The 24651-nt window shown below is 41.5% G+C and overlaps 1 protein-coding gene across 11 annotated transcripts in view; it reads right to left on the reverse strand.

The window, feature by feature from the left end:
- Positions 1-24651, reverse strand: part of ptprsa (protein tyrosine phosphatase receptor type Sa) — a 238323-nt gene that overhangs the window by 63421 nt on the left and 150251 nt on the right. For 6 of the 11 annotated variants that reach the window (XM_084354187.1, XM_084354195.1, XM_084354186.1 and 3 more), the window contains exons 7-11: positions 15039-15149; positions 4435-4704; positions 3666-4247; positions 2740-2876; positions 2512-2656 (exon numbers count right to left, since the gene is read on the reverse strand). In XM_084354187.1, coding sequence (XP_084210313.1) covers positions 2512-2656; positions 2740-2876; positions 3666-4247; positions 4435-4704; positions 15039-15149 — 1245 coding nt within the window. Of the gene's footprint in view, positions 1-2511; positions 2657-2739; positions 2877-3665; positions 4248-4434; positions 4705-12664; positions 12677-15038; positions 15150-24651 lie in introns of all 11 variants that reach the window. The other 5 variants (XM_084354194.1, XM_084354190.1, XM_084354192.1 and 2 more) reach the window with 1 other exon arrangement.

The following is a 24651-nucleotide window of genomic DNA, read 5'->3' on the forward strand; positions in this document are numbered from 1 at the left end:
TAATATTTTAACGTGCCATTTATAATTAAAGACTGCTTTCTACATCTTTCCAACCCCCTGCTAGTGTTTTAGAAAAACATGTTAAAATGGTTTAATTAATTGGATAAATATGTGAATGTTTCTCAAAGGTTATGGCAGACTGAATCCCTAAACCACACAATCACTTACCTTAAAGCATCCAAAAGATCAAGTTATTTATTGTGTTGCGGGAAATCTTTCGCTTTGTCTGACTCAGTCTGTGAGTTTTCTGACCTCAGCAGTGAGAAACCAATGGCTTTATCTCACACGCTTGAGCATAGGCAGGGGCATTGACTGAAAACAACTGGTTACTATGAGACCTAGTGCCAAACCATAGAAGTAGAATGGATAGAAAAGGTAGAGATGACTATTTACCTTAAAATTAGTATTTGATTACCATGTACTGGAAATGAGAACTTATTACTGCTCACTCATTTCCAGGACAATAGAATCAAATCCCTGTGGTGATGCCATTATCAACCAACACCTATCCCTTCTATCCACTCTAACTGTATGGATGACACAGTTGAAAGGAAGAGCAGAGACTTGAGAAGAACCATCAGTTAGACTTATTCTCCCCCGCATTTCCTCAACGGGCAAGGGTATGTCAGTGTCTGTGCTTGCTGCTCTGCCTGCTGTGCTGAAGTTGCTTGTCGCTGTGGTGGAACCCAGAAAAACAATAAAATAGCAGCAAGCTACTGTTTGGAGTGATGTTAAACCAACATTCTTTTGGATAACCCAGAAAGAAATAGAAATTAATAAATAAATAAAAATATAACTCAAATTTTTTTCAAAAGACTCAACATAAAAGGAAGAGGGCACAGAGTGAGCAAGGAGATGTCAAGCCATTCCAAGGAGAGCTTTTGTTCCATTGCACGGGGGAACAAGTGGCAGAGATAGAAACAGAGCTGGGTGATGAAAGAGGAAGAGAGGAGTGTATCCAATCCAATCAGCTTGCAGTTTACCCATCAAGAACAAATGCAAAAAACAGAAGTGAGGAAATCACAGACACACATCGACAGGTGAAGATGTGCACAGACACTCGAGAGACGCCAAGACAGAAATGGGGGCTGGATTAACATAAAGTGTTTTCATGCCTGGACTGATCAAAGATCAACGGTGCAGAGACAGGTTCTCAACAGCACCCCCAGTGGGTAGGAGTGAATGTTGCATGCAACTGGCGCTCTCCTCAGTGACTCTGCACTGTCTGTGTAGCTCTGCTGCCCAGCAGTGACAAAAACAACTGTGAAGTGGTTGTTCCAAAGCCCCCACAGCCCAGTTGTGGGGGTACAGCCAACAAGGTGCACTGGTAGAAACAGAAAATGTGTTAAAAGACGTCTACTCCCACCGCCATGGCTCTCCTATGTCCTGGTAAAAGTGATATTCTATAGTCTGTATCATTAGGGTCCACAATGACTAGCTCAAAATTAACCCCTAATCCCCTAAACCCAGCAACATTTTTCAACGTTCTTCACAGTATGAATGTAATAAATGTCGATACACAACATCATCTTTAAACTTTGTGTGCTGTGTAAACCCAAAAGACATGAATTTCATACCCTGTCAAGGATATTTGATTGGATAAGCTGTGTGTATTTTCTCTACAGCGTGCACTACTGTAAACTATGATATCACTCCTGTTATTTTTAGCTGGCCGGTTTAAATAATTTGTGTTGCTGCCATCTGCAAAATAAAATAATCAGTGCAGAACTGATATACTGGAATAAATTCAGGGGGTGGACATGTGTGGACCTTGGGTGACTACTGTTGAGTTTTGTTTTTCTTTGGTGACTAAACCCAACCCCAAATTTCCGATCCTGGATTTGCATACAGTTCATATGAGAGCCTTGGCGGTTTTAGAGGAGAACTGACATTTTTTGTGTCTCTGTCACGTGGAAGAAAGTGCACTTGCTGTTGACAAAGGAAAAGCAAATATGAACAAACATGAAAGGGAAAAAAAGAAACTCCCAAATGGTCAGTCCACATAGGCTTGATTTGTTTGACACTGTTGGTTACACTCAAACACATTTAGCACCAAACTCAGGTTAGAAAATAAGGTAATTCTAAAATGAGCCTAAAGAAGTCACTCAACCTCAACTCTAAACAAAGAAAAACAATCATAGTGTAAATGTCACTTTACATTAAGTAGAAAACACGTCATCAAATGCATCAAATGCAAAGAAAATCAAACCAAAACAACACATTTCAGGAAGAATTTAAAAACGCATCAGTTAAGACTGTTTGTTATGTAGCTCATCATTTTTGAATCAGCTTTGAACCCTGAATATGTGTGAGGAAAAACACAGTCATAGTTCAAAGGTGATGATGCAGATGAAATCCAAAAAAACAGAGTTTTCAAGCTCTAGTTAAAGGGGAAAAGCACACAACCTCATTAGAATTCACTTTAGTAAAGACATAAGATCAATTAACTGCTTTACTGGGGAATATCCCTTTGTTAGCAAACACACAAAGAGAACAGGAGGGGCTACATACTGGCTTGCAAGGTCCTCTGTGATATGTCATTGGTGAAGGCGCCGATGCCTTTGTTGGAGATGGCTGCCAGGGCGAAGTGGTACTCTGTGTTTGGGCGGAGACCTTCCACAACATAGGAAGATGTAGGTGGAAATGATTTCTTCATCTGTTGATGGAGAGCAAAGTTATTGATTAAATATGATTTTTTTAAAGGCACTGAGATTTGAAATTTAGTGCTGAAATTCTTGCCTGTGTGCCCAAACTGCGGTCCATGTAGCGGAGTTCATAATTTATAATTCCCTCTTTCTCATAGGCAGGTTCCCAGGTCAGTTCAATACTGGTGTCAGACACAGCACCGACCTGGAATTTGGATGGCTGGCCTGGAACTGAAGGACAAGGCAGAGGACATTGGTGCAGGAAATATGACCATAAATTAGTGAAGAAATGGAAATTAATATCATACACATGGGAGGGGTACAGTCCGACTGCCACGGTAAAAAAAGTCTTAAGAATGTGTGAGTGGTTTTCCTCAGAGCATATTTGTTATACGCCCACTAACATAATGAGCATAATGAGATTTGGCATTCAATGACCAAGGATTAGAGGGAATTAAATTGAGAGGAATAGATTATAATGAAGTACACAAGTTTGTGCCCCAGTGCCAGGCAAGGTCCAATGTGCTGTATTTATCTTGCGGTCTCTGAAGTTGGATGTGCCTCCTTGCCCTAGCATGGATGAAGTGATTTCTCTCAGCTCTGAAGCTGATCCGAGTGAGTCCTCAGATGTTGGTTCTTTCTCAAATCTGGCTGTATTTTTTTTCAGACAGCCATGATCAAACAGACTTTTGTCGTCATTTGCAGAAGCCGAGGATGTGTGGGAGAACCTTGCGCAGCAGGCACACTGTGTAAAGTTCCTGAAAACGTGCTGCTGATGCATAAAAACAGCTGAACATGCTTCATCGGTTGTCAATGTCTTCTCCTCAAGCAGAACACTGGAGAACAGGTGCAGCGTACACCTGATTTCTGTATCACTGCTTTTAAACATAACGACTTGGTTTCAACAATATTTGATCCTTACACAGGTGCCTATTGTATGCAAAATTGATGGACGGGACATTCAAAGGACAAATTTCAAAGTTTTCAACCAAGTTGTCGAGATCATTTTCATGTCCTTACCTCCTTGCAGTACTTTGACATGGATGGGCTCTGAGAAGGGTCCGTCTCCTACAGAAGTGAATGCTAGGACTTTGATTGTGTACGTCTCTTGAGGCACTAGACTCTGGATAGTGGTGATAATGCTGTCCTGGACATTATGGATCTGCCAGAGGCTCATTGACTGGGAGTCGTCCATGGTGTAATAAACACGGTAGCCCTTGATCTGCCCATTGGGCTCCTCGGGCTCTTCCCAGCGCACCATCATAGTGTTTTGAGATATGATCTGAGCCTGGATGTTTCGTGGTGGACTGGCAGGGGCCTGTTCACCAGTCCGGGTTTCTACTGGCTCACTAGGAGGACCCTGGCCGATCGTGTTGACGGCTGAGACGCGGATTTCATACTCTGTGTTGGGGTAGAGGCCACCAATGCTGTAACGTGTGGTGGTGATGTCATCCACTGTCTCGTATTTGCTGTCTGGGGACTTGGCCCTATATTGTATGATATAGTAGGTCACGGGGTCTGGGTTGCCTGAGTCCCAGGTGATGGTCACACTTGTGGCAGTGGTTTCAGTAACCACAGGGGTACCTGGAGGCTTGGGGAGAGCTGAGGAAGGGAAGAAGAGTCAGTCATTCATCATGACAGTGACAGATTGAAGAACTTTGTTGCAATCAATGCTCCAAGAACATTATAGCTATACACATTGTAACTGCACTTTTCTGTACATTTCAGACTTAGCTGAATTTAATCCTCTTCATATGCACCCTTCTTCACAAGCACAGTTATCTCTTACATTTGACAGTGATCTGCGCCACAGCTTCAATGATGCCAAGGCTGCTCATGGCCACGCAGGTGTAGTTGGCTGATTCACGAACGCTGCTCAGCTCGAGAACGTTCCTGCCCACCGGCATCTCATCCTCCGGTGTCAAATCCTCTGAGTTGAGCATCCACTTGACGTAAGGCATGGGCGACCCCACTGCCACACACGTTATGTTCACACTGCCACCGGGCATAATTTCCTGACTCGTTGGTGGAATGGAGAAGCGAGGAGGCACCCGCCGGACTGGGAGGAGGCATGAGGAAGGGGAGAGGATGACAAAAGAGGGCAAGGGAGTCAAAAAAAAGAGAAAAAGAGAGGTAACAAGAGAGGCCGATGAAAATGGACCCTTCTCAATGATATACTTAACACAAAAGGTTCAACATTTTAAATGTGAACTCAAACACAATATAAAAGAAGTAGACTTTTCAAAACATAAAAAATATACAAATAATGAGAAGGAACTAAACTAACAGAACTGCTTCAACAACAATGTAGATTAACAATAAAGCAACGATTCATAGCAACAAGGTTCCATTGACCAATATTTGACCCATCACAGCACAATTAAAGACACAAAAATCTATTACGAGTTTCTCATCTTTGGAACTGAACTGCTAACATGTATACAACTACGACATAACCTGATCACGAAGTATGAAGGTGTGTAAAGGCCATGTGATAATGCTATCACATAAGGCCAACATGGCAACCTGGAACTTCCTGTCCTCTCAGGCACTCATGCCAAACAGGAAGTACGCCATTATAGGCTTCTCCCACAGCACAGGAAGTGTAGGGTTACTGAGCTATTGACCATCTCTACAAGGTCTCTAGACACATTCTAGCATTAGTTTGCACTTGACACCTGTCTCCTCTACCTAGATATCTTAAAGATGAGAAACTTTAATCAGATTTTTGTGGTTTAGGGTAGATCCACTGGACAAAGCCTTATTAAGATCTGACACGGTTCCATTGATAGATGCAGCTATCAGTTTCACAGACAGCATGCATAAATAGACCGAGGTAAATTAAGGAGTAAATGATAACAAAATCAGATATAAAAATTGAGATAAAATGCATAGAGGAATATAACTGAAGGGTCGCTAGCATGCCCAGACAAAAGACGATTGGAGAAGGAAAGAAGAAATACAAGATAGAGGATAAAGCATCTGAGGAGAGGATAGAGAGAAAGGGAACAGAGGAGCAAAGAGTGACAGAGGAAGAAAAAGAGAGGGGAAGGTTTGGAGGAGGGTGAAGGGGGGGTAACCCGCTTCAATGCAGTGTAAACTTTGTTTTATCTCCAGCAAATGTGACAACATGTGATGGTGGCACATTGTCACATCGCAGTCCCAGTTAACACAAAGTAAGTACTGAGGAACAAGGTGTGTGCCTAGATATACATAGAAAAAGAGCTAGAGTAGTTGTGGCTAGAGAGTCTACTATCACAGAGTGTTGGAGTCAAGAAACAGAACTGGATCAACAGGGAGTAGAAATCCAGAGAACAAGAACGAGAGATAGAGGGACGGTGAAAGAGGGGGAGATGGAAAAGGGCCGCATGACGGCTAAGAGAGAGGGAGACAGGGAGGAGCTCAAAACTCATGAAGAGGAGTTGAGTGGAAGGAGGTTGATCATGAGACTGAGACGCAGAGGAAGGGTGTAAAGGGTACTGTGTACTTGTGTATGTGTATATATATATATATATATATATATAGATGTATATATATTTTGCGTTGGTATAGGCATGAGTGTGCGTGTGTACAGTATGCAAGAGTTAGAGAGTGAAAGAGTATGAGTTAGCAATAACACTGTGTGTTCATGAGAGGCATCCCAGCAAGCACTTGACAAATAGTGTCATGCAAGAGGTGGCCAAACACTTAATGAGAACAACATTTTATAAGTGTTAAATAATGCAGGGTTTCCTGTGCCTATATAAATCTTAAGTGAGGAACATAAGATAGACTGAGTTGGAGATTTGCCTATATTACTATATGGATGAACGCCAAATGTCCACCATTTACAGTATAAGTATAGCCAGGGAATTCCTCTTGTGGTGCATTAAAAAGTAAATAAAACACTGATTTTAACTTATTTTGAACAAAAAACGTTGTAAACCTTACCAAAACGACACACAAAAAAGCTATGGACTACTACAGAGGTCTATACCATCCATGAGTCACTCAAACCAAAGTATCTACATCTGTTTATTGTCAAAATGTTTGTTGGGATGCAAAGAAGGTCAAAGAGAGAGTAGCAAAGTGGTGCATATGTTGAAGTAAAAAACGATGAACTAAATGGAAGAGCTGACTTAGAGACAGACAGATAGACAAGACAGGAAAGACAGGGACGAGAGACAAGACACGAGGCAGAAAAAGACAGACTCAAGCAGCAAGACAGCAGACAGGAAGACAGACAGAGGGAGACGGGCAGACAGACAGTGACGGATGGGCACGCAGACATACTGTACAGTACGCAAAGGGGAAGGGGAGGGGGAGGGTTGGGTTGTCGGAGAAAGGAAAGGAGGAGGAGGAGTAGGGCATAAGTGGGGGATAGAATAAGGAGACTGTGATTCTAAATAAAAAAAAAAAATTAAATTAACAAAAAAAAAAAGACCATGGCTCAAAGTGGGTTTGGAGGTCTCACACACTGGGGCTTAAAATCAAGAACCAACTACACCTCCCCTCCTCCCCGCCTTAAACATTGCACCTCAATGCAAATGTATCTTGGGAAGTCTCGGGGTGGGTGGATGTGAGGTGTGTGTTGTGGGGGTGGGTGGGGAATTGAGGGGGAGATTCAGGGCAGGGCGGGGACTGGAAGGGGCATCAAGGATAGGTAGCATTCCAAAATACACCGTGTCGATCCAAATGGGATTCATATGATCGTTGCATGGGACAGTTTTCCAACAAACAAATATCACCTACACACACTGAGGGGGTTTTCACCTGAGAACTGACATTTACTGACCTGAGCACCGAAATTATCACTAAAATGTACATACACTACATGTACTGTAGTCTGTAGGGGCCAAGCATGTTAGTAAATAAAAGCAAATAGTTCTATGTGCAACATCCAAATGGTTAAAATACATCTATGTTACTGGCTTTTAACAGCCGTGTCATTTTAGTCATAGAAAACACAGCACTGTTTGTGTAAACAGATTTATAAAACATTAATAGTCAACTACAGTCAGAGAACCAAACATGGATGGAGACCTTCTGCAGCCACTGGTGGGCTTTTGATGTATTCTCCTTTGTACTACTCTGCATGCATCCTTTCAGTCCAGTTAATCACGATCAAAGTCAACTATGCTTCTACCTCTGGCAAGACACGACCTGACCTTGAGGGCAAAAAGTTCTTCAAAATCACACCGTGATTTGGCATAAGATGTGCCAAGAAAAAAAGAGCAATATCTGATTCAAAGAGTACTCTTTCATTTAAAAATGCATAATCTTACTAAAAGATTAGTTGCAAACATGGCTCTTTAAAAAAAAATCTGCTGTAAAACATATCGAAGAATCACAACCTGCTCTGCTCTGACCTGACTAAAAAGAATTTAATTAAATAATGGGATTCATTACCTTTTGGTTGGGATTTCATGCTTTGTCTCATAATGAGAGACATTATTGGATATTCAGGAAGTCTAAATATTCTAAAGAAACATGTTGATCTTTGAAAAAAAGGCAATAAAAAAGCCCATCAGATTGGGACAGGAAATATATATTTGGATTCTAATTAGTCAAAAAATGCCTAACGAAACAACAAAGGTGAAAGGGCAGCCCATTCCTCACACGGACATGCATGGGTGTGGCTATGGCATGAGTGACATATACAGGTGCGCCCCCATCCACTTGGGCAGACACCAGGGAACCAATACAATCCAAAAATGTCACCCAAGCCCATCCAAGCATGCCGTTCATTCCCAAATATAGCATAGTTCCAGACACACACACGCACAAAATGAAAGAAAACAAATGAAACTGAACAAATCCACAAAAAGAACTAAGTCTGAACAGCATAGACAGTACCAGAGTGCAGCTGTGTTCCACAAAGAGGTATGCATCAATACTATTAGATGTTTTTCAGCTATGCTTTGTCTCAATTTTGGCCTCCAATCCAAAAGAATGGTGAAAACTGAATAATTAGAACAGGATCTGGTTTTAGGGGGAAACGTCCAATCAAAGTGTGTCTGATGGTGCACTTCTCTCCCTGGGGCTCAGGTCAGTCAATGGACCGGGAGCTGTAGCGGCTGAGTGAATGAGGTTTCCCCACAGGAAGATGTCTCTTTTCACCTTTGAGTACCTACACTGTCAGGGCATTATGGGAGCTAACATCAGCCATCCACCAAATGTTGACAAGGTTTGGCTGTGGCCAGAGAAATATAAGGGAAATATACAAATCGCTGATCCAATACAGAAAAACTTTGTTTTCTTAATGGGAATCTATAATTAACGATAGGTAATCACACTACAATTCGGAGAAAACGGCTGATGGAAAGCCGCTGGAGAGTCTACCTGTCAACAGCATGCACAGTGTCTGACACATAAATAAATCTGGTTTTTGGTAGAAAATTAAGCGCTCAAGGTCAGTTGATACTACAACATTTTTACACTATATCTTGGGAGAGAAAATCAACTAGACATGCTGGGGAACAACATTAGTTGTGTGTCCAAATGTCAGTATCCCATGCAAATAAGACTATGACTATCATTAGCTAGACATGGGCCTGTATGACGGGGTTAGTCTGACTTGCCAATAGTATGGTAAGCTCTCCATAGCTGTGTGCGTGCGTGTGTCAACTCTGCTTTCCTACTTTTAAAATGTAATGCCAGTGAAACAAAGAAAACAAAGAATCCCAATTGCATGGACAGGCTCCTCATTCACAGAGACCAGGAGCCCAGCTGGCCCATTTGGAATTGAGAGAAAATAAAACAAACATATACCTTTCATTTGGACCACTAACAACATATTATCTTGTTTCAAGCCCCAATGTGGAGAGAAAGACAAGAAGCCTTACAGTGGACGAGGTGAAAAGCAGTCGAGAGAGAACGCCAGAGTACTGCACTAACTCTAATAGTGGGCGGTGTTGTGGAGGGATATGTGCCAAAAAACAGAGGTCAGAAGGTGGACATTATCGGCCATTTTGGTGAGGCAGTTTTTGCTGCCCCAAAATGAAGGGGGAAGCCAAAATAATGTGCAGCCTTTAGTGTCACCTTGAAGCTGAGATTACACCCTCTTGCTGCCTGAGGACACAGGCGCAGTATGGAGATCCTTTAGTCACACTTGCTGGGTGAGGCCTTCGGCATTTACATATAAGCCGCAGGGGTCGGCCTGTATTAACATACCTTGGCTGCGCCAATGCTAAATAGTCACTATCGGTGGCTCATCAAAATGGAAATTATTACCTAAAGGAAACTGACAGGAATCATAGCAGGGGTATCTAATAATAGAAAGCGGTGGATTGAGGGGATTTCAGAGCCTATCACTTTTTTCTATTGACTTACAGGTAGATGACAAGCAGCCAAATGATACTGCAAGTATGTCCACTGTGGTGATACCTTCAGTGAATATCATCAGTCAGATTGAGAAAAGGAGTGTATTCATATATTTGCATTGGAATAAGGGGTGATGGAAATTTTGTTTTGTATGAAAAATAAATGCACTTCTGATAGCAGCATGATGTTTTTTGAGGTGGTGCCTATTAACTTCAGGACTCCTTGAGACAAACATCTAATAGAGATGGCAGGATTTTGCTTTGGCCGGTGAGAACATAAGGTGTAATCTAGCTTTCTTTCCCAACGTTACACACAAATGCATAGCAGGACATGCAAGCACATTCAAAATCAGGCAGATACCATTGTAGGAGGGCAAACATGCACATGCGTACATCACAGCTCAGTCTTTCTGCATCAGTGTTATTCTCAGGACTTTATCATTAAACATAAAGACCGAATATGGACATTTGACAGGTTTTCATCATTCTCCATTTCTTACAGCGGGATTGTGCCATGCTTTGTAGACACTATATGTGGAAGGCAGTGACAACTTATTGACTGGCAGCTTTCACAGACTCAACTGTTACAGTTACTGATAGAAAGTCTTTTTATATTTAAGCTAGGAATAGCAGTGCTAGAATTGAAACCCTCATTTGGTGTCTGGGATAACTGCTAGATCTGAAGGGATGATTATATATATTTGTCTAATTACTTGCCTTAAGGAAAAAAATTATGTGGCTGGTGCAATGGAAGGAAATGGCATGGATGTGTTAGACTGGGGCCAAAAAATAAATCAGCTATAATCAGCATCTTCTCAAAGGAAACACTGGCTAACATTGAATATTTTAAAGGGGTTTTTTTCTTACTTGCATTTTGGGGCTCATATCAAATCTTGACAAGCAAACAGGCCCAAACTTACTCACAAATGGCAAGAAAGAGTAACCGATTCCAATTCTGTTGCTGGTTTGGGCATACCTGGCTATTAAATAGCAACTGCCAAGGTTCCCTTTAGCAAGATATGTTCTGCCTTCAAGTAAGAAGACTTTACCAAAGCATGGGAATAGCTAATGTGTTGGCTGTTGGTGCATTTTCAATATGACTTTCAGTTATTTTACCAGGATCAGTCTAATCCCCTGGAGATCAGCACACTTTGACAGCCACACATACAAACACTCCGACTCTCAAGAGGAGGCTGACGGGGGTGGAAGTGTGTTATCTATACTACCTGAATGAATGTCAAGCCTGATATACAACCCAGACTTGAGCCGCATGTAAAACCTCCACGTCAAAAAAACCTAGTTCCTTTCTAAAAAATATATTTATCTTGTGTATTCCTAAAGCTACAGCTCACTGCAGCAGGTGACATGAGATTCAATACAGATCTAATTCAGCTGAAGATGCTAACATTGAGGCGGAACATCTCAAGAGATGACAGGATGTTGGTACAAAGCCAGTTGCAATATAAATCAGTAAACGCTGCTCGCATTGATCGCCAATTCATTTAGCTCTCTCTCCTCATTACTGTTGTAGGACTACAGTATTCATGCATCAAAAAATATAAATTCCTGTGTGCCTCGTTGCAGTCCAGTTTGAGAATCTTCATTGCTTTAGTCACATCAACCTGAAAATCAATTCTATTATATGAGCGTATGTACGAGGAATGGAGGGCTTTTGAATAATAAATTGTAATTTGATTGAGTGTCATGACTGCGAGAGAACACAAACAGCAGCCACTGAGCAAAACCAATCACATCTAGCTGCCGCCATTTGGAAATAAAAGTATCTTTGAGCACCCGCTAAGCAACAGCAAATGTGGTGTCGAAGTCATTATATTGTTATTGATCCACACGACACTGTAAATGGCATCCCTTAATGGCTGCCTGAAATCACCATGGAACCCAATCAGGCCCAATCAGATCAAATTTTTTCAGTAATGGGTCGCTATAAACAAGATGACAGGAACACTGGCTGTATACACACTTATTATTTCATTCGGCATTTGCATTTGCACTCCGAGAATCAAGAAGCAGAGCAGCATCATTTTGAAAAAGAAACACAAATCTCACAAACAAATGAACCACAAAAAGACAAACAGTTTATAACTGAAAAGTAAGTTCAGGAACAGAACTGAAACAAAAGGAAAAAACACACACACACACAACACCATAATCACAACACAAAAAATAAACTAAATAAAGGAAAGCCAAAAAAAGGGTTGTTTCAGGGAAAACACTTGAAGAAAAACCAAAGGAAGAGAAGGAAACAATTGAACAAAACACAGGGAATGCAGAAAGTAAAAGACCAACACGGCCAAAGGGATTCAGTACAGGCATGCAAGCGCAGTTACATTCTCCCATCATGCAACAGGTCCTGTTATTTACACGTGCTGGGTTTTCATGACAACACGTGCAGAAAGCCTTTAAGTGCAGAAGCAATACCAAAGGATGCAAAACGAGAAAAGGCCCCACAATGCAAACATAAAAGTAAATTAACAAGACCCGAGCTAATCGGGTTTGCTTTCATCATTTCTTCCTTGGAAATAAAGAAACATTTCTTTCATAATCATTTAGCAGTTTGGATTAACTGATTAGTATTTCTTCAAATTAGTAATGAATCGAGCTCTGTAATAGGCAAATACAGCTAAAATTTTTCAACATGTTGAATTTTTTTTTTTCAAATGTGGGTTAAAAAAAGTAAAAAAGAAAAAACACACCAACCTTCTCGAAGCTCTGAGGGATGTAAAGGGGTTGATGCAGAACACAATGACATGAGGAGAAGAGAAAAATAGGGGAAACACAGAGAGAGTAAAAAAAGCCACCTCAAGGTGTTTAGCTGCAGCTACATTTCCCTTTTCTTGAATCTTTTTTCCTCCTTTTCCCTTGTCCCTGCTATCAGTGACACCCGTCTTGAAAGTACACTTGCCTGCCCCCCCCCCCACCCTCCCCCTTAAATAAACTTTGAACCAGAACAATCAGATTCACCCCAGTGGCCACACTGTCGCTTGGTAAGAAAAAAAAAGTAGTGAGGCGCCACTGGAGTCAAATCAAGCGTACCATACTCATAATTCAAAATTTCACAAGCTCCTTATAGCCACAAGGAGAGGCTCCTGTGGTGGCTGTATTTTGCTTTTGTTAGAGAAGGAAACCAAATAAAGAGAAAATAAAGAAAAACTAATGAGAGATAGAAAAGAAAAAAGACACAGTTTGGGCTGAAATTAGCAGCTGCAGTTCAAGACAGTTACAGAAAATGTTGTAAGAAGCCAATCAGCAGCACTGTCATTACAGTTTCTGCTCGGGTAGTAGTCTCAATTTTCCCTGCTACAGTATGCCCCAGATAAATGTTGGAATTGTTGTTTCATTTTTTCCTGAGCATTGATCCCCACCACAGCTGCTAATCTCAAGTGCATTTCGCTTTGTGAACAAAACATAGTCAACATCAAGTATCAGAATTGATTGACAAAAGTTAACTGAAAACAGACAAAGGTTGACACCATCAAGGCATAACAAGTGTGTTACATAGTGTGAAAGTACCTGAGTAATTATGACCCTTGTGTAGTCTTTTATAAGCATGCTGATGGAGCCAGTGTTCATGGAGATTGCATGAATTGTTGGAAATGATATCAGGGCAGAGCTGCGTGTTTCTAGCCAAAGGAACTACCAAACAGGCCAGTGCTGTGTCAACAAAATGTTCCCGTAATAATTATTTAATGATTCCAGTAGAGCTCTCGACTGTAATTTGCCATGAACCTTTTAATTTCTGTCATGCTGTACATGAGCAAGGTGCATAGCTACTTGACATTAGACAGCACGAGCCTCCAGGATGAATGCTGACAAGAACAGACACTAATCTTCATGAACCATTTTTTGCCTTCTACCCCTCACAGTTGAATTTGTCTTCCCTACGCTGCTACTTCACAGGGTATGATAATAGCAATAATAATGAAAAAGCAGCTCCCTGACCCATTTTATAATGTCAGACTAGTGAATTATTTATTGGGAACAAAGTTATTTGGTACACAGCAGAGGGAACAAACTGAGTAGATACCGAAGCATCTTTATTTAATATGCACAACATAAATAATGCATGTCGAAAATGCATCTGCTTCAATTTATCAAAGGTCCCTCAACAGGGATTCATTGTCATTTAGCATTAGTGATAGAGGGTAGGCTTTTGTCTTCATTGCCTGTTTCCTATGAAACTCAACATTCCCTGTGACTGTTTGTTTTTCATATCCTCACTTTGCCGGAACATGCCAGCCAAAATTACTACTGACTGTAAAAGGCTTTTTAAAAGACAATACCCCAAAGCAGAAACAGGGGAATACTATGGATTTATGCTCCGGAACACCATGAAGAGAAAGTAGAGGAATTGTACTATTTATAACCTATGCGATAGAGCATCGTTTTATGTAATACAGAGCAGCTGACTGTGTTAACAGTCCTTTTTCTATTAATTCACCACAAGGAAATTCTTTACACCCCCAATTCTGGAGAAGGCGAAGGGGTTGAGATTTTGATTGGTGGGCGTTATTACCTCGCCACTCAATCAAAATCAAGACTTACCGTTGTGCTCCTGTACCTGAAAAAAACTAATCAAAACGAAGTCCTTCCCGACTCTTTTTGGGTTCCATAACTTTGACGGAGGGGGAAACAATTTATCGGGCACACAATTACAGATAAAAGGCGTCTTACAACTGGTAAAGTTAAAGACATACGGCTTGTTGTGCTACACATTTCCTTCCGAGTGAGTAGGGGAGGGCATTCAAAGACAAAATGGAGCATAACATCATAACAGAGAAGAACATTAGTTGGTCAATTATAGTTTTACATTTGGAAGTTTCAGTGCATATGAAATTACATTTGTGGGCAGGCAATACTATCAAAGCTAAAAGATTTATATGACTCGGGTAATACTATTTTGCAAAATACATTTTGTGCAAATACAGCTGGGCTAGAATGGAAGCAATTATCATTTGTTAAGCTCAACAGTAATGCCACTTAAAGCTGAGCTGCACTGTGCAGACATTTTAGTCAGAATGGGTGGATGTTTTTTTATTTTTTGGCCTGACTCTGGGGCCGGGTTGCTCCCTACCTCGCACATAAAGGTTAGCAGGGGACGAGTAGCGCACGCCTTCCACATTAGACGCCACGCACTCGTACTTCCCCTGGTCGGTCTCCTCGCTGTTCTCGATCTGCAAGGCACCTGGGAAATGACAACATACAACCAAGACAAAGAAGGCAGGGGGTGGGGGAGAGAAAGAGAGAGAGAGAGAGAAAGCAGGGAAGAAATTATTAGTTGATCTATCAGTGACAGTGCATGAAGGAGTCAGACAATCTTCTTAATGGAGGGTATCTTGAATTTCTCAGGATCATTTTTTCAAGAACTGTTTCTCTCTGCGATGCTAATGCAGATTGCCACGACAGTCCGGGTTCCTCTCCAGCCTCAGCCATCCACAGATAAAACAGAGGTGGCGCTGAATAAATAAAAATGTGCACTGAAATAGTCACACTAAATATGGTGGTTGCTATGTTTTTGTATGCAGCTCACGTATGACATGACATCTATTTTTAAAAAATGCAATATGGACAAAGGAATGATGTAAGTGTGATGAATGGAGAACTGTGCAGAGATGGTCCTGTAAACTGAGTTAGATTAACAAATTGCCCTGTGCGAAGCGCCCTCCAAGGGATCGTTTGTGTGCGCTTGGGGAAGAGAGGTCATGGGAAAATATCCAGACATATAGTTGATGTCCAAATGAACACTGGCAGGGAGCAGACCGAGCAGCTCAAGCCCCTCTGTAAGCTTTAAGGAATTAGAAAAAAAAACTAACTACAGTATATTTAAATGTGATATTCTTTCTACATTATGTCAAAGTCAGGTACATGTCTCCTTTTTATCTTATGACCATTTCCCCATATTTTCATATTTTCTGGTATAAAGTTTTATATGTGTTTCAAACAGACTGTATGTCTTTCTCGTTCTAGAATATGTCCCTTGTATGTGCAAATAAACTCAACCTAACTGCTTGGCAACAACACTTGGGGATGGAGGAGGGAGGTGGAACAACGAGCGTCAGATCATTCCTCGTTAGAGCGCCGTTGACGGCACTTCCTGATGATATCATTAGGGCTTCTGGCTGGCTCAGCAGACAGATTGCAGCCCAGGCCTCCCTGACAAACACAGCACCATCACTCGTTAGCGTTTAGCCAGGAAGCATCAATACGCCAGCCGCTGCCCAGGATGCTTTGTAATATACCATAACCTACTCCATCACAACAGCAAGCGGAGGGAACACAATGTTGTACAAAGCTACTATTCTGGAACATTGGTCTAATAACACTTTTCAGCTGTGCCACAAATGAGACCATCGATCCTGCTTAATTATAAAGATTAGTCACGCATCCACCTTGGCCACGGCCTAATACTCTAAGACTATTTTACACCTTTTAAGCAATACAAAGATATCTTCTGTTAAAAAAAGGAAACAGACCTGAAGCTACAACAATCTATACTCTATTTTTTGCTTCTCTTCATTTCCCTCTTCAGCTCAGATCATCCTCCTCCCCCAGGGGGAACAGTTCCTGGCACATAGCTCATGAACCAAATGAAAACGTCTACCTGCAGAGTGCAGGTGGTGGAGTCTTCGCTCTGCGTTTATGCAGGGATCTGATTTGGATGTGTTTGATGTGCGCTTGGAACAGCAAATGCCAGAGCGGTGGCAGGTGGGTTGGAATGTGCTCAGAAGCCTAGCGCCTCAACACCAGGGAGACCACAAAGTAAGGACTGTGTGAAGTTCAACTCCAGGTGGACGCTTCCAGAAAGCTGTGCCAGCGGCTCCTCAGCCTTAGTCCCCTTGCTGAATTGAAAAGTCTTTAGAAGGTAGATTTTGTTGGTGCAATTTTGTCAATGCTTTGTAAATAACGATGGTGAAGGGGCCTGTGGTTGGACACATCCCTTTACCACACAGATAAATCAGCATAAATGTTGTATTTTATATATTTTCATTCCATGTGTGCCAGCTGCTAAAGGTCCACTGTTCCAAACGCTTCCAACAAATATAAATGTCTTTATCTGAAAATAATATTCAACAAATGTCATCTGAAGGTCACCTAAACATAGCCACCAACACGCGGGTGGGTGACAGATAATGAGCCAAACAAAATTAATTGAGAGCCAATTAAAACCAACATTGGCGGCTGTGAATTGAACCTCCTGGCGAAAAAGAGAGAGAGAGCAAGACGGAGAGAAAACACAGGAGTCTAAGAGGCGATAGAGGGAGTTTCATCTGTTCCTCTCCATCTTTGTTGGAGGCTCCTCGCTAGGTGCTATTATCTATTGTTTCCAAACCCCTACTGGCTTCATTACATATTCTAGCTATTATTTAGTGGAGCTGTGAGGAGCACATAAAGACGCCTTCTGCTGGCAGAACACAGAGAGAGGGCAAACAACTGAGGAATAAAAGAAAGCGAGGAGAAGTAAGAGGGAGAGACAGGAGTGGCAGAAACAATAAAAGAGAAAGAGGAAAACAATGACAGCAAAGGAGGAACATCGTATTCATAAATCATATTTCTTTTTTTCTGTCTTAAACTTGCCTATTATTATTCTGCCCCAAAAATAGTGAAGAGAAAATATGTTTGACTCTTTTTACCCTCGCGAAAATCTGGGATTTAATACTTATCTTAAACTTGATTAAAGAATAACATCAATTTAATTTCATTGTACACACTGTATTAAAATAGGTCAATTGTTTGATGAAGGAAGCCCGGTGACAGAGCTGGAGAAGGAGAGGAACAGTTAAGGTAAGAGAGAGGCGGAGAGAAATCACAACTTCATTCTATTTTGAGAGGCTTTATGCTCCTCTCTCCGTCAGATTCGCACATAGTGGAGATGCGATATCCCGCTGGTGTTACATGTGTCGTGCCACACTGTGCGACTTTCTGGTCCATCCATTTTGTCATTTCCACTCTCCTATATCATATGTTTTCTTCTGGTCCTGGCTTTGTCTTTTGTACACCACAAAAGAAGTTCAAATTTCTTTTCTTTCTTTTTGGTGAACAGGAATTTAAAGACAACAGACCTCTGACGCTTTTTAACATACAAAATCCAAATGAAGCTCTTTGATGTCCTATCTCCAGCAGCAGCATGTAGTGCACGTGCGCTCACAAAACAAACTCAGCCCTTTGAAAACCCTTGTCACCAGCGTGTGTCTCTTTCCTACCATTTCCTTTTGTCTTTTTTGTAAAAATGACTACACTCTCCCTGTTTTGCATAATTGCGCTCTGACTACCCTGCCAGCCTGTGGCTCACCAGAGCGCGAGTGGCCATTGGCATTTTTTTTTTTTTTATCAGGAAAAGTGGAAACACAAGGAATGAAATAAATGCTGAAAATTATCTTTCACAAGCACAATCAAAACCATGCAAGCAGTCTGTTCACATAATACGCGTTTACTGATAAAGACTTGCCTAGAAAAAACAGCAATTCACGGCGTCGCTCACAAAATGTCCGTACTGTGCTTATAAAGCGAGTCCTCTGTGGGGCTGAGAAGCATGTTCTCCCTGTCTCCAGCTACAAAGTCTTATCACAAACACGGCAACTGTTAAAATGACGAAAGACAAGTTTGTTTTGCTTGATTTCATTAGAAAACATGGAAAAAGTTGACTACTCTGCTTGCGAAGAGATGGCATAAAGACTTTAGAATACCAACCAAGTCTGACTGCGTGGACTCATTCTTAAAAACAGAAAACAAAGACATCCACTGAAAGACATTGTTTCAAAAATACTGTTTCATATGACTTGTATTTGTTATTTTATACATTTACTCGTCTATTTCATTTACTTCCACTGCATGTGTGACGTGCTATTACTGAGAAAATACTACTTCACTTGCTACATAATCTTGCTCAAGGACATTTGAAAAGGAAACATGAATGTTGAAGGACACTATGTGAGCTGTTGTGGGCACTGAGGCAAAGATCTGAGAAAGTCCAGGACAGTCAGGCCACACTGACTATAAGCAAAACCCCAGGAAGAACCACCCCTGCTGAGTAATAATTCACGTTTTTTCTGGGTCAGAGGAGAAAAGATTGGTGCCTATTTTCTTCCTCCTGTCTTTTTCCATGATGTATGTGGCACCATTAGGATCCAAAAGAAGAAAAAACAGTGGCTACAATTTAGAGAGAATACAGTCCTTGATAATAATGACATCACTTCCATGAGGACCAATTAGTCTCCATCTCAGTCAAAGTGACCCGTCCTTCCCACCAACACTCACAACCTCCAATCTCCACTGCTACCCACTCCTGGCTGTCTTGAAGCATGTTCACTGACTTCATCCACTCGATAAAGAAGGCTGTAATGGGCAGTGGGTCTGGGACATTTATCCCAGCCGTGACAGCTGCCCTGGTTAACAGCGCTGCATGCCGCCGGCTGATCTGATGAGGAGCGTTGAGGTGCCAAGGTGTGATAACAAAGAAGATTGCCTGCAGAGCTCTACAATTGTATGTTTTGAAATCCAATTCAGAGTTTGGAACAGACATTCTTATAACAAAGCTGTTTTACAGAAGTTACTTTGTGCCAGTAGTCTTAAGTATATTAATATTTCACAATTGTCTTGCCAAAAGGATTTAGATGTGTGTATTCAGCGGTAAGAGAAACTTTTTACTTTCAGCTTTCACTGAATTTAATCTAAAATAGTCCCTTGCACATTTCTAATGCTCTTTCTGTAGCTGCAGACTGACAGGAAATATATCAAAACATATCTAATTAAAACATATATATTGATACTAACAAACTCATTAAGAGCTTGTTTTAGTTTAAGACTAGGTTGTTGCTGAGATATGAAAAAAAAGAGGAAAAAAGACAATCGGAAAGGGTAGGGAAGCAGTCTCATTTATGAAAGGTACAGTGTACAATAGAGCAACAGACAGAGAGAACAAACAAACCTATCAGAGAAGGCTGGGAAGAAGAGTTGAAGAGACAGACAAGCACAGAAAAACAGAAGGACAGATGAGGGGATAAAAGAAAAGCGAGGAGGGGCCAGCATGGATGATTAATTTCAGAAAGTGCCTGAAGCCGTAGTCTGCCCACCCCTGTCGCTGCTTTGTAGCAGCTTTGCCATGTGTACCCCCCCTAGTCCCATTTGTGTAATTCAATTAGTGTGCTCCAGCGGCCCTTGATTGATTTGTTTAGGCGATCAACAAAATGGCTGGCCAAGTCTCACTCTTTCTTTCCCTCCCTCTTGCTCCTTCCGCAGCCCACTAAGGCCTGCCGGTGGCACACTGTTCTTTTCATCATTTTATCTCTCGTTTTCAGTTCATGTCTCTCATTAGTCCCTCATTTCTCATCTCCCCTCCTGTCGTTTTCCTCTCCGTCCTCTCATCCCAACACTGCTCAACAGCTAAAGCTCTACTACTGTGCAATTAATACCCAAATTAGCACCTTACTGTATAAGTGGACACGCACTCAAAATAATAGCCTTACCAGGACATGAAATAGTGCGCTTAATGATTCAGGAGGAATAGTTAAAATATTTAAATGTATTTCTGGTAATAAACAAACCTGTCCTGACTTGCAAAGCATACAAAGTTGAAAACAGCAGCACATCATGCATAAAAGCCCAGTCGCCAGAATAAAATGTGGCATTATACTTTTATGCAAACCACAGATACCCTACATTTATTAGTTTCCAACATATCTATCATTTTAACATTATGCAACCTGGTGTCACTCCAAAGCATGTAACAGACCCCTCTGGTCCACCATGTCACAGTTGCATTTGGCCTCGCCTACCCGTGAAAACAACACATTTTCATTCCCTGGTCAAGCTAGCAATAACAAACATGAGGGCTTGTTACACTTTCAAAATAAAGGCGCCGAAACTACTTGGTTAGGTTTAGCTTAATAACTACTTCAAGCTGTCATCATTGACAATTGGCTCGATATGCGACTTAAATCCTGGGTGAAAGTCCCATGAATGAACCACCCAACCAACCTTCACCAACTCCTGATGTGGAGGAAAACAAAACCTGGTGAAATTGAAAATTGAATCAATTGAATCAGAAAAAAAAAAGGTTCAACATATGCAACGTTTGCAGAAATGTGCAGTGCCAACATTTATTCTGGCGATTAGGTTGTGTATAAACATTGTAAGCCAATTAGTATCCCTCTGCAACGGATAGTGTATTGCTACAGCTACAGCAGGTGCAACCGGGTTTCATACAGCAGTTGTTGTACTGTTGAACATCAATTCAAATAGCTATTGCGACTGTAGGATGACAAAATGTGGAAAAAGTTATGCATTTCATCTGCGAACTTGCAGTTCTAACAGTCACATAATAGAGAAGACAGCCAGTGTGGATACATGGCAGCTAAGAATGGAAATGGCCTTTTCTCTCTGTCTCCCTTTCCGTCTGTCTGTATCCTGGCTGTCACTTGGGCACGCACTGCCACCACCCCAAGGTCATTATACTGTGATCGCACCAGCATGGGGCCCCACGTGTGATGCCATTGTTGTCAGTGCCCATCTGTTGGCTTGTAACGCTCCTATGAAATCAGTAATGAAGCAGGTAGGGAGTCAAGCTACCTTCCTACCTAGCTCACCTCTAGGCCAGCACCTGGGCTATGTATGGAAGCAAAACTAATGCAGAGTTTACATTTTGGGAACTGGCTCATAATTAGGCTGTGACGCTGCTTCCAATGACGCACATTGTGATTTCCATGAAACGTCAGAAAAGACTTTTAGGTGCTTCTGATTACTTAAAAAGTTCTAAATGGGCACATCCCTTCATACCTGTCTGATCTTGTTATGTTCCATCCCATGCTCTCAGCTCACAGATAAAAAGAAGTCAGCAGGCTGCAGGGCCTATGATGCCCCCCATGAATAACCTTCCTGCTGATATCAAATACTCTGACTCTGTTGAGGCCTTTGAATTCAAACTTAAAACTCATTTTCATCCTAACTTTGATTAACTTTGATTACTTTGAGCCTTCTGTCAGTCTCAATGAGTCTGTTGAGCCTCAAACTTATATTCCATGTTTGTATTTCAAATGAGAATACAGTAATCGTTAAAAAAAACCAAAAAAACACTGCATCTCTCTAACCCTGAATGTTCGTTGTCCCACCAACACATGAGCATCCAAGCTGTGTTCCTATCCCTCTATCTCTCTCTTATCTCCTTATTTTCTCCTCTCTTTTTACTCGGGCGTCTCTGTCCCATCAGTAATCCTGAGACCTTTCTCCCTCTCTCCTCTGGTTGATGGGGCCTCATTCCCTCCATCTCTTATGTCTTCATCCTACAGGAGATTCAAGCTCTCCTCTTGTCTCTCTCTCGTCTTTGTGTGGTTCATTCACATTGGAAAACATGTTTTCTAATACAAAGAGCAGTGAAGCAAATAGCAGGGCTGACACAGCAAAACTATTAGTTCATTGTTGCTAAATTAAGCAATTTCTATTACACTATCTGTGTGAATGGCGTGCTTGAGCTCTCTTCCTTCTTTTCATTATCCGAATGGAGAGTTGTATGCAGGACAGATTGTACATGTGTGACTTGTGATATTGGGCTTTATAAAAAGCATTGACTTGACTTGACTTGATGCGGAGTGACTTAAAATGACTTGTAAGTTGGAAAAACGATGTTCATTTTCATTCTGAAAAGCTCCAATTTCTGGAGTGAAGGAGTCAACTTAAAGTACGTGAAAGGCTGCATGAGGGTGAACGCGCACCTATGCAAACAAACCATTTGTGTCCTTCTCAGACACCCTGATCTCAATTACATTTGCGCCTCTCTCCAGATCCTATGACATTAATTTTCTCTCCACATAAGCGCCATACACTCCTGTCGCGAGTCAGTGTCGGCATTCTGTAATATGGTGGGGAGAAATCGCCTTTTTCAAGCCGCTTATCTCATTATGCAAATGCAGAGTTCATAAGTCATGCTTGCTTTTGTTCGCCACAAAATGATTTATGAGACCTTATTCAAACAAAGCAGAGCAGGGAGGGCTGGGATTTGGCTATGTTGGGCATGAGTGAGGGCTTTTGAAGAAGCAAAGGTTCTGAATTTTGTCTAAAATCTTAAGTGTTCATGAATATGTTTGACAATATGCTACTGTTCAGAGATTCATGTCATGTATGGCTTGTATGAAATGGTTGAGGATGGAGGACCTTTATTTTACGGTTAGAGCTCTACTGTCAGATTGGCTGTACCTCACTGTAAAGGTAAAACTTAAAGCATTTATCCCATCGCCATGGGAATGGGGACCTACATGGCAAACTTTGATATTCACTTACCTGCTCCACCTGTGGAACAAAAGCGCTCTACAACAAACACACTGAATCAACTGGGAGAGAATATTTCAGCAACAAAACCTGGTGGATAATTACAAGTGGAAATTAACTTGTCTGGGGAAATGAAAAGAAAAATAAGAGGAGAAGAAGGATTATTTGACAAAGCTATTGTATAATTCATCGAAGTCCAACTGTTTGACCTTTATGTCATTCCCTTACCACCTTGATATTCTCCTGTTCATCCTCTGACATTATAAGAGCTGGTTTTGGTATGGTAACATGGGGTACATGTTGCTGTTCTTGAAAAGGCAGCTATTCTACCCAGAAGCTTTCCTAATTTAGCCTAACAGGGAGGGAGGAAATTAAATCAGATGTGATTTATACAGGCTTTTCCCCCGACGTACCACAAGTACTTTCAGCTTGGGCTCATAAAAGTGAGGGGGGGACGGACGGATGAGGAGGATATCAAAGCAGAGAAGGAGAAGGAAGAAAGGGGTTGCGTAGATTGTGTTGAACAGTTTACAGTATTCAAATACTGCCACCATCGCCCATCCCCCAAATTCCCATCACCAATCTCCCATCCTCCAGCCCCATGTCCAAACAATTTAAATGTCAGAGGCATAAAGCAAACAAACCGCCTCGTAATAACCCTCAACATCCCTCCCCTCTGCTTCCACCATCCCAATCCTGTATCATAACCAGCCAGCAACACAATTTGAATAGCTCAGTAGTTTCCTGACACTGATGATGTTGTGGAGATAGTAGGAAGACACAAACACAGAACGCCCACAGAGGTGGAAGAATTGCACATTGATGATGACATGGGGCATGGGACTGATAATCACATATGACCACACTCACGAACAGCATGTACAGAGCACATAGAACCCAAACACAGATGACATATTAATGTTAGTGGATATAGAAAGGTTTGACACGTTTAAGAGGAAATGCCCACTTGATGCCCCGCCCCCTTTAAGTCATTTGGATGGAGTTAGGAGCGGTTATGTCTGGTTTAGTATCAGTTAGCGTCTTTTTTTCCCTTTTCATTGTGTTGGTTAAACATCTTACCTCGAATCGGGGTACCCTCTGGAGGAGACACAAAAACGAAGACACAACATAAGTTTAGTTCAAAGTTAATGTTAGTAATAGTTAGAGGAGTTATTTGGGTTGGAAGGTGGAACACTGGAACTAGATTATCAAACGATTAGGTCATCTCTAACAGGGCTTTCAGAAATGGGATTATTTCTTTTTACCTCTCATTGCTGGTATCACAAAGGACCGGGGCGTTTTATATGACTGGCACATTCCATCAACTTATCATTTTCTCTTTTACCTCTCCTTGCCTTAGAAATATTAAGACAGGAAACACAACGCTTCATTGGCAGAGCTGAAGAAGCTTGAGGTCTTGGCATGTGTTT

Source organism: Pagrus pagrus (assembly GCF_965226575.1).
Source record: "Pagrus pagrus genome assembly, chromosome: 6".
NCBI lineage: Eukaryota > Metazoa > Chordata > Actinopteri > Spariformes > Sparidae > Pagrus > Pagrus pagrus.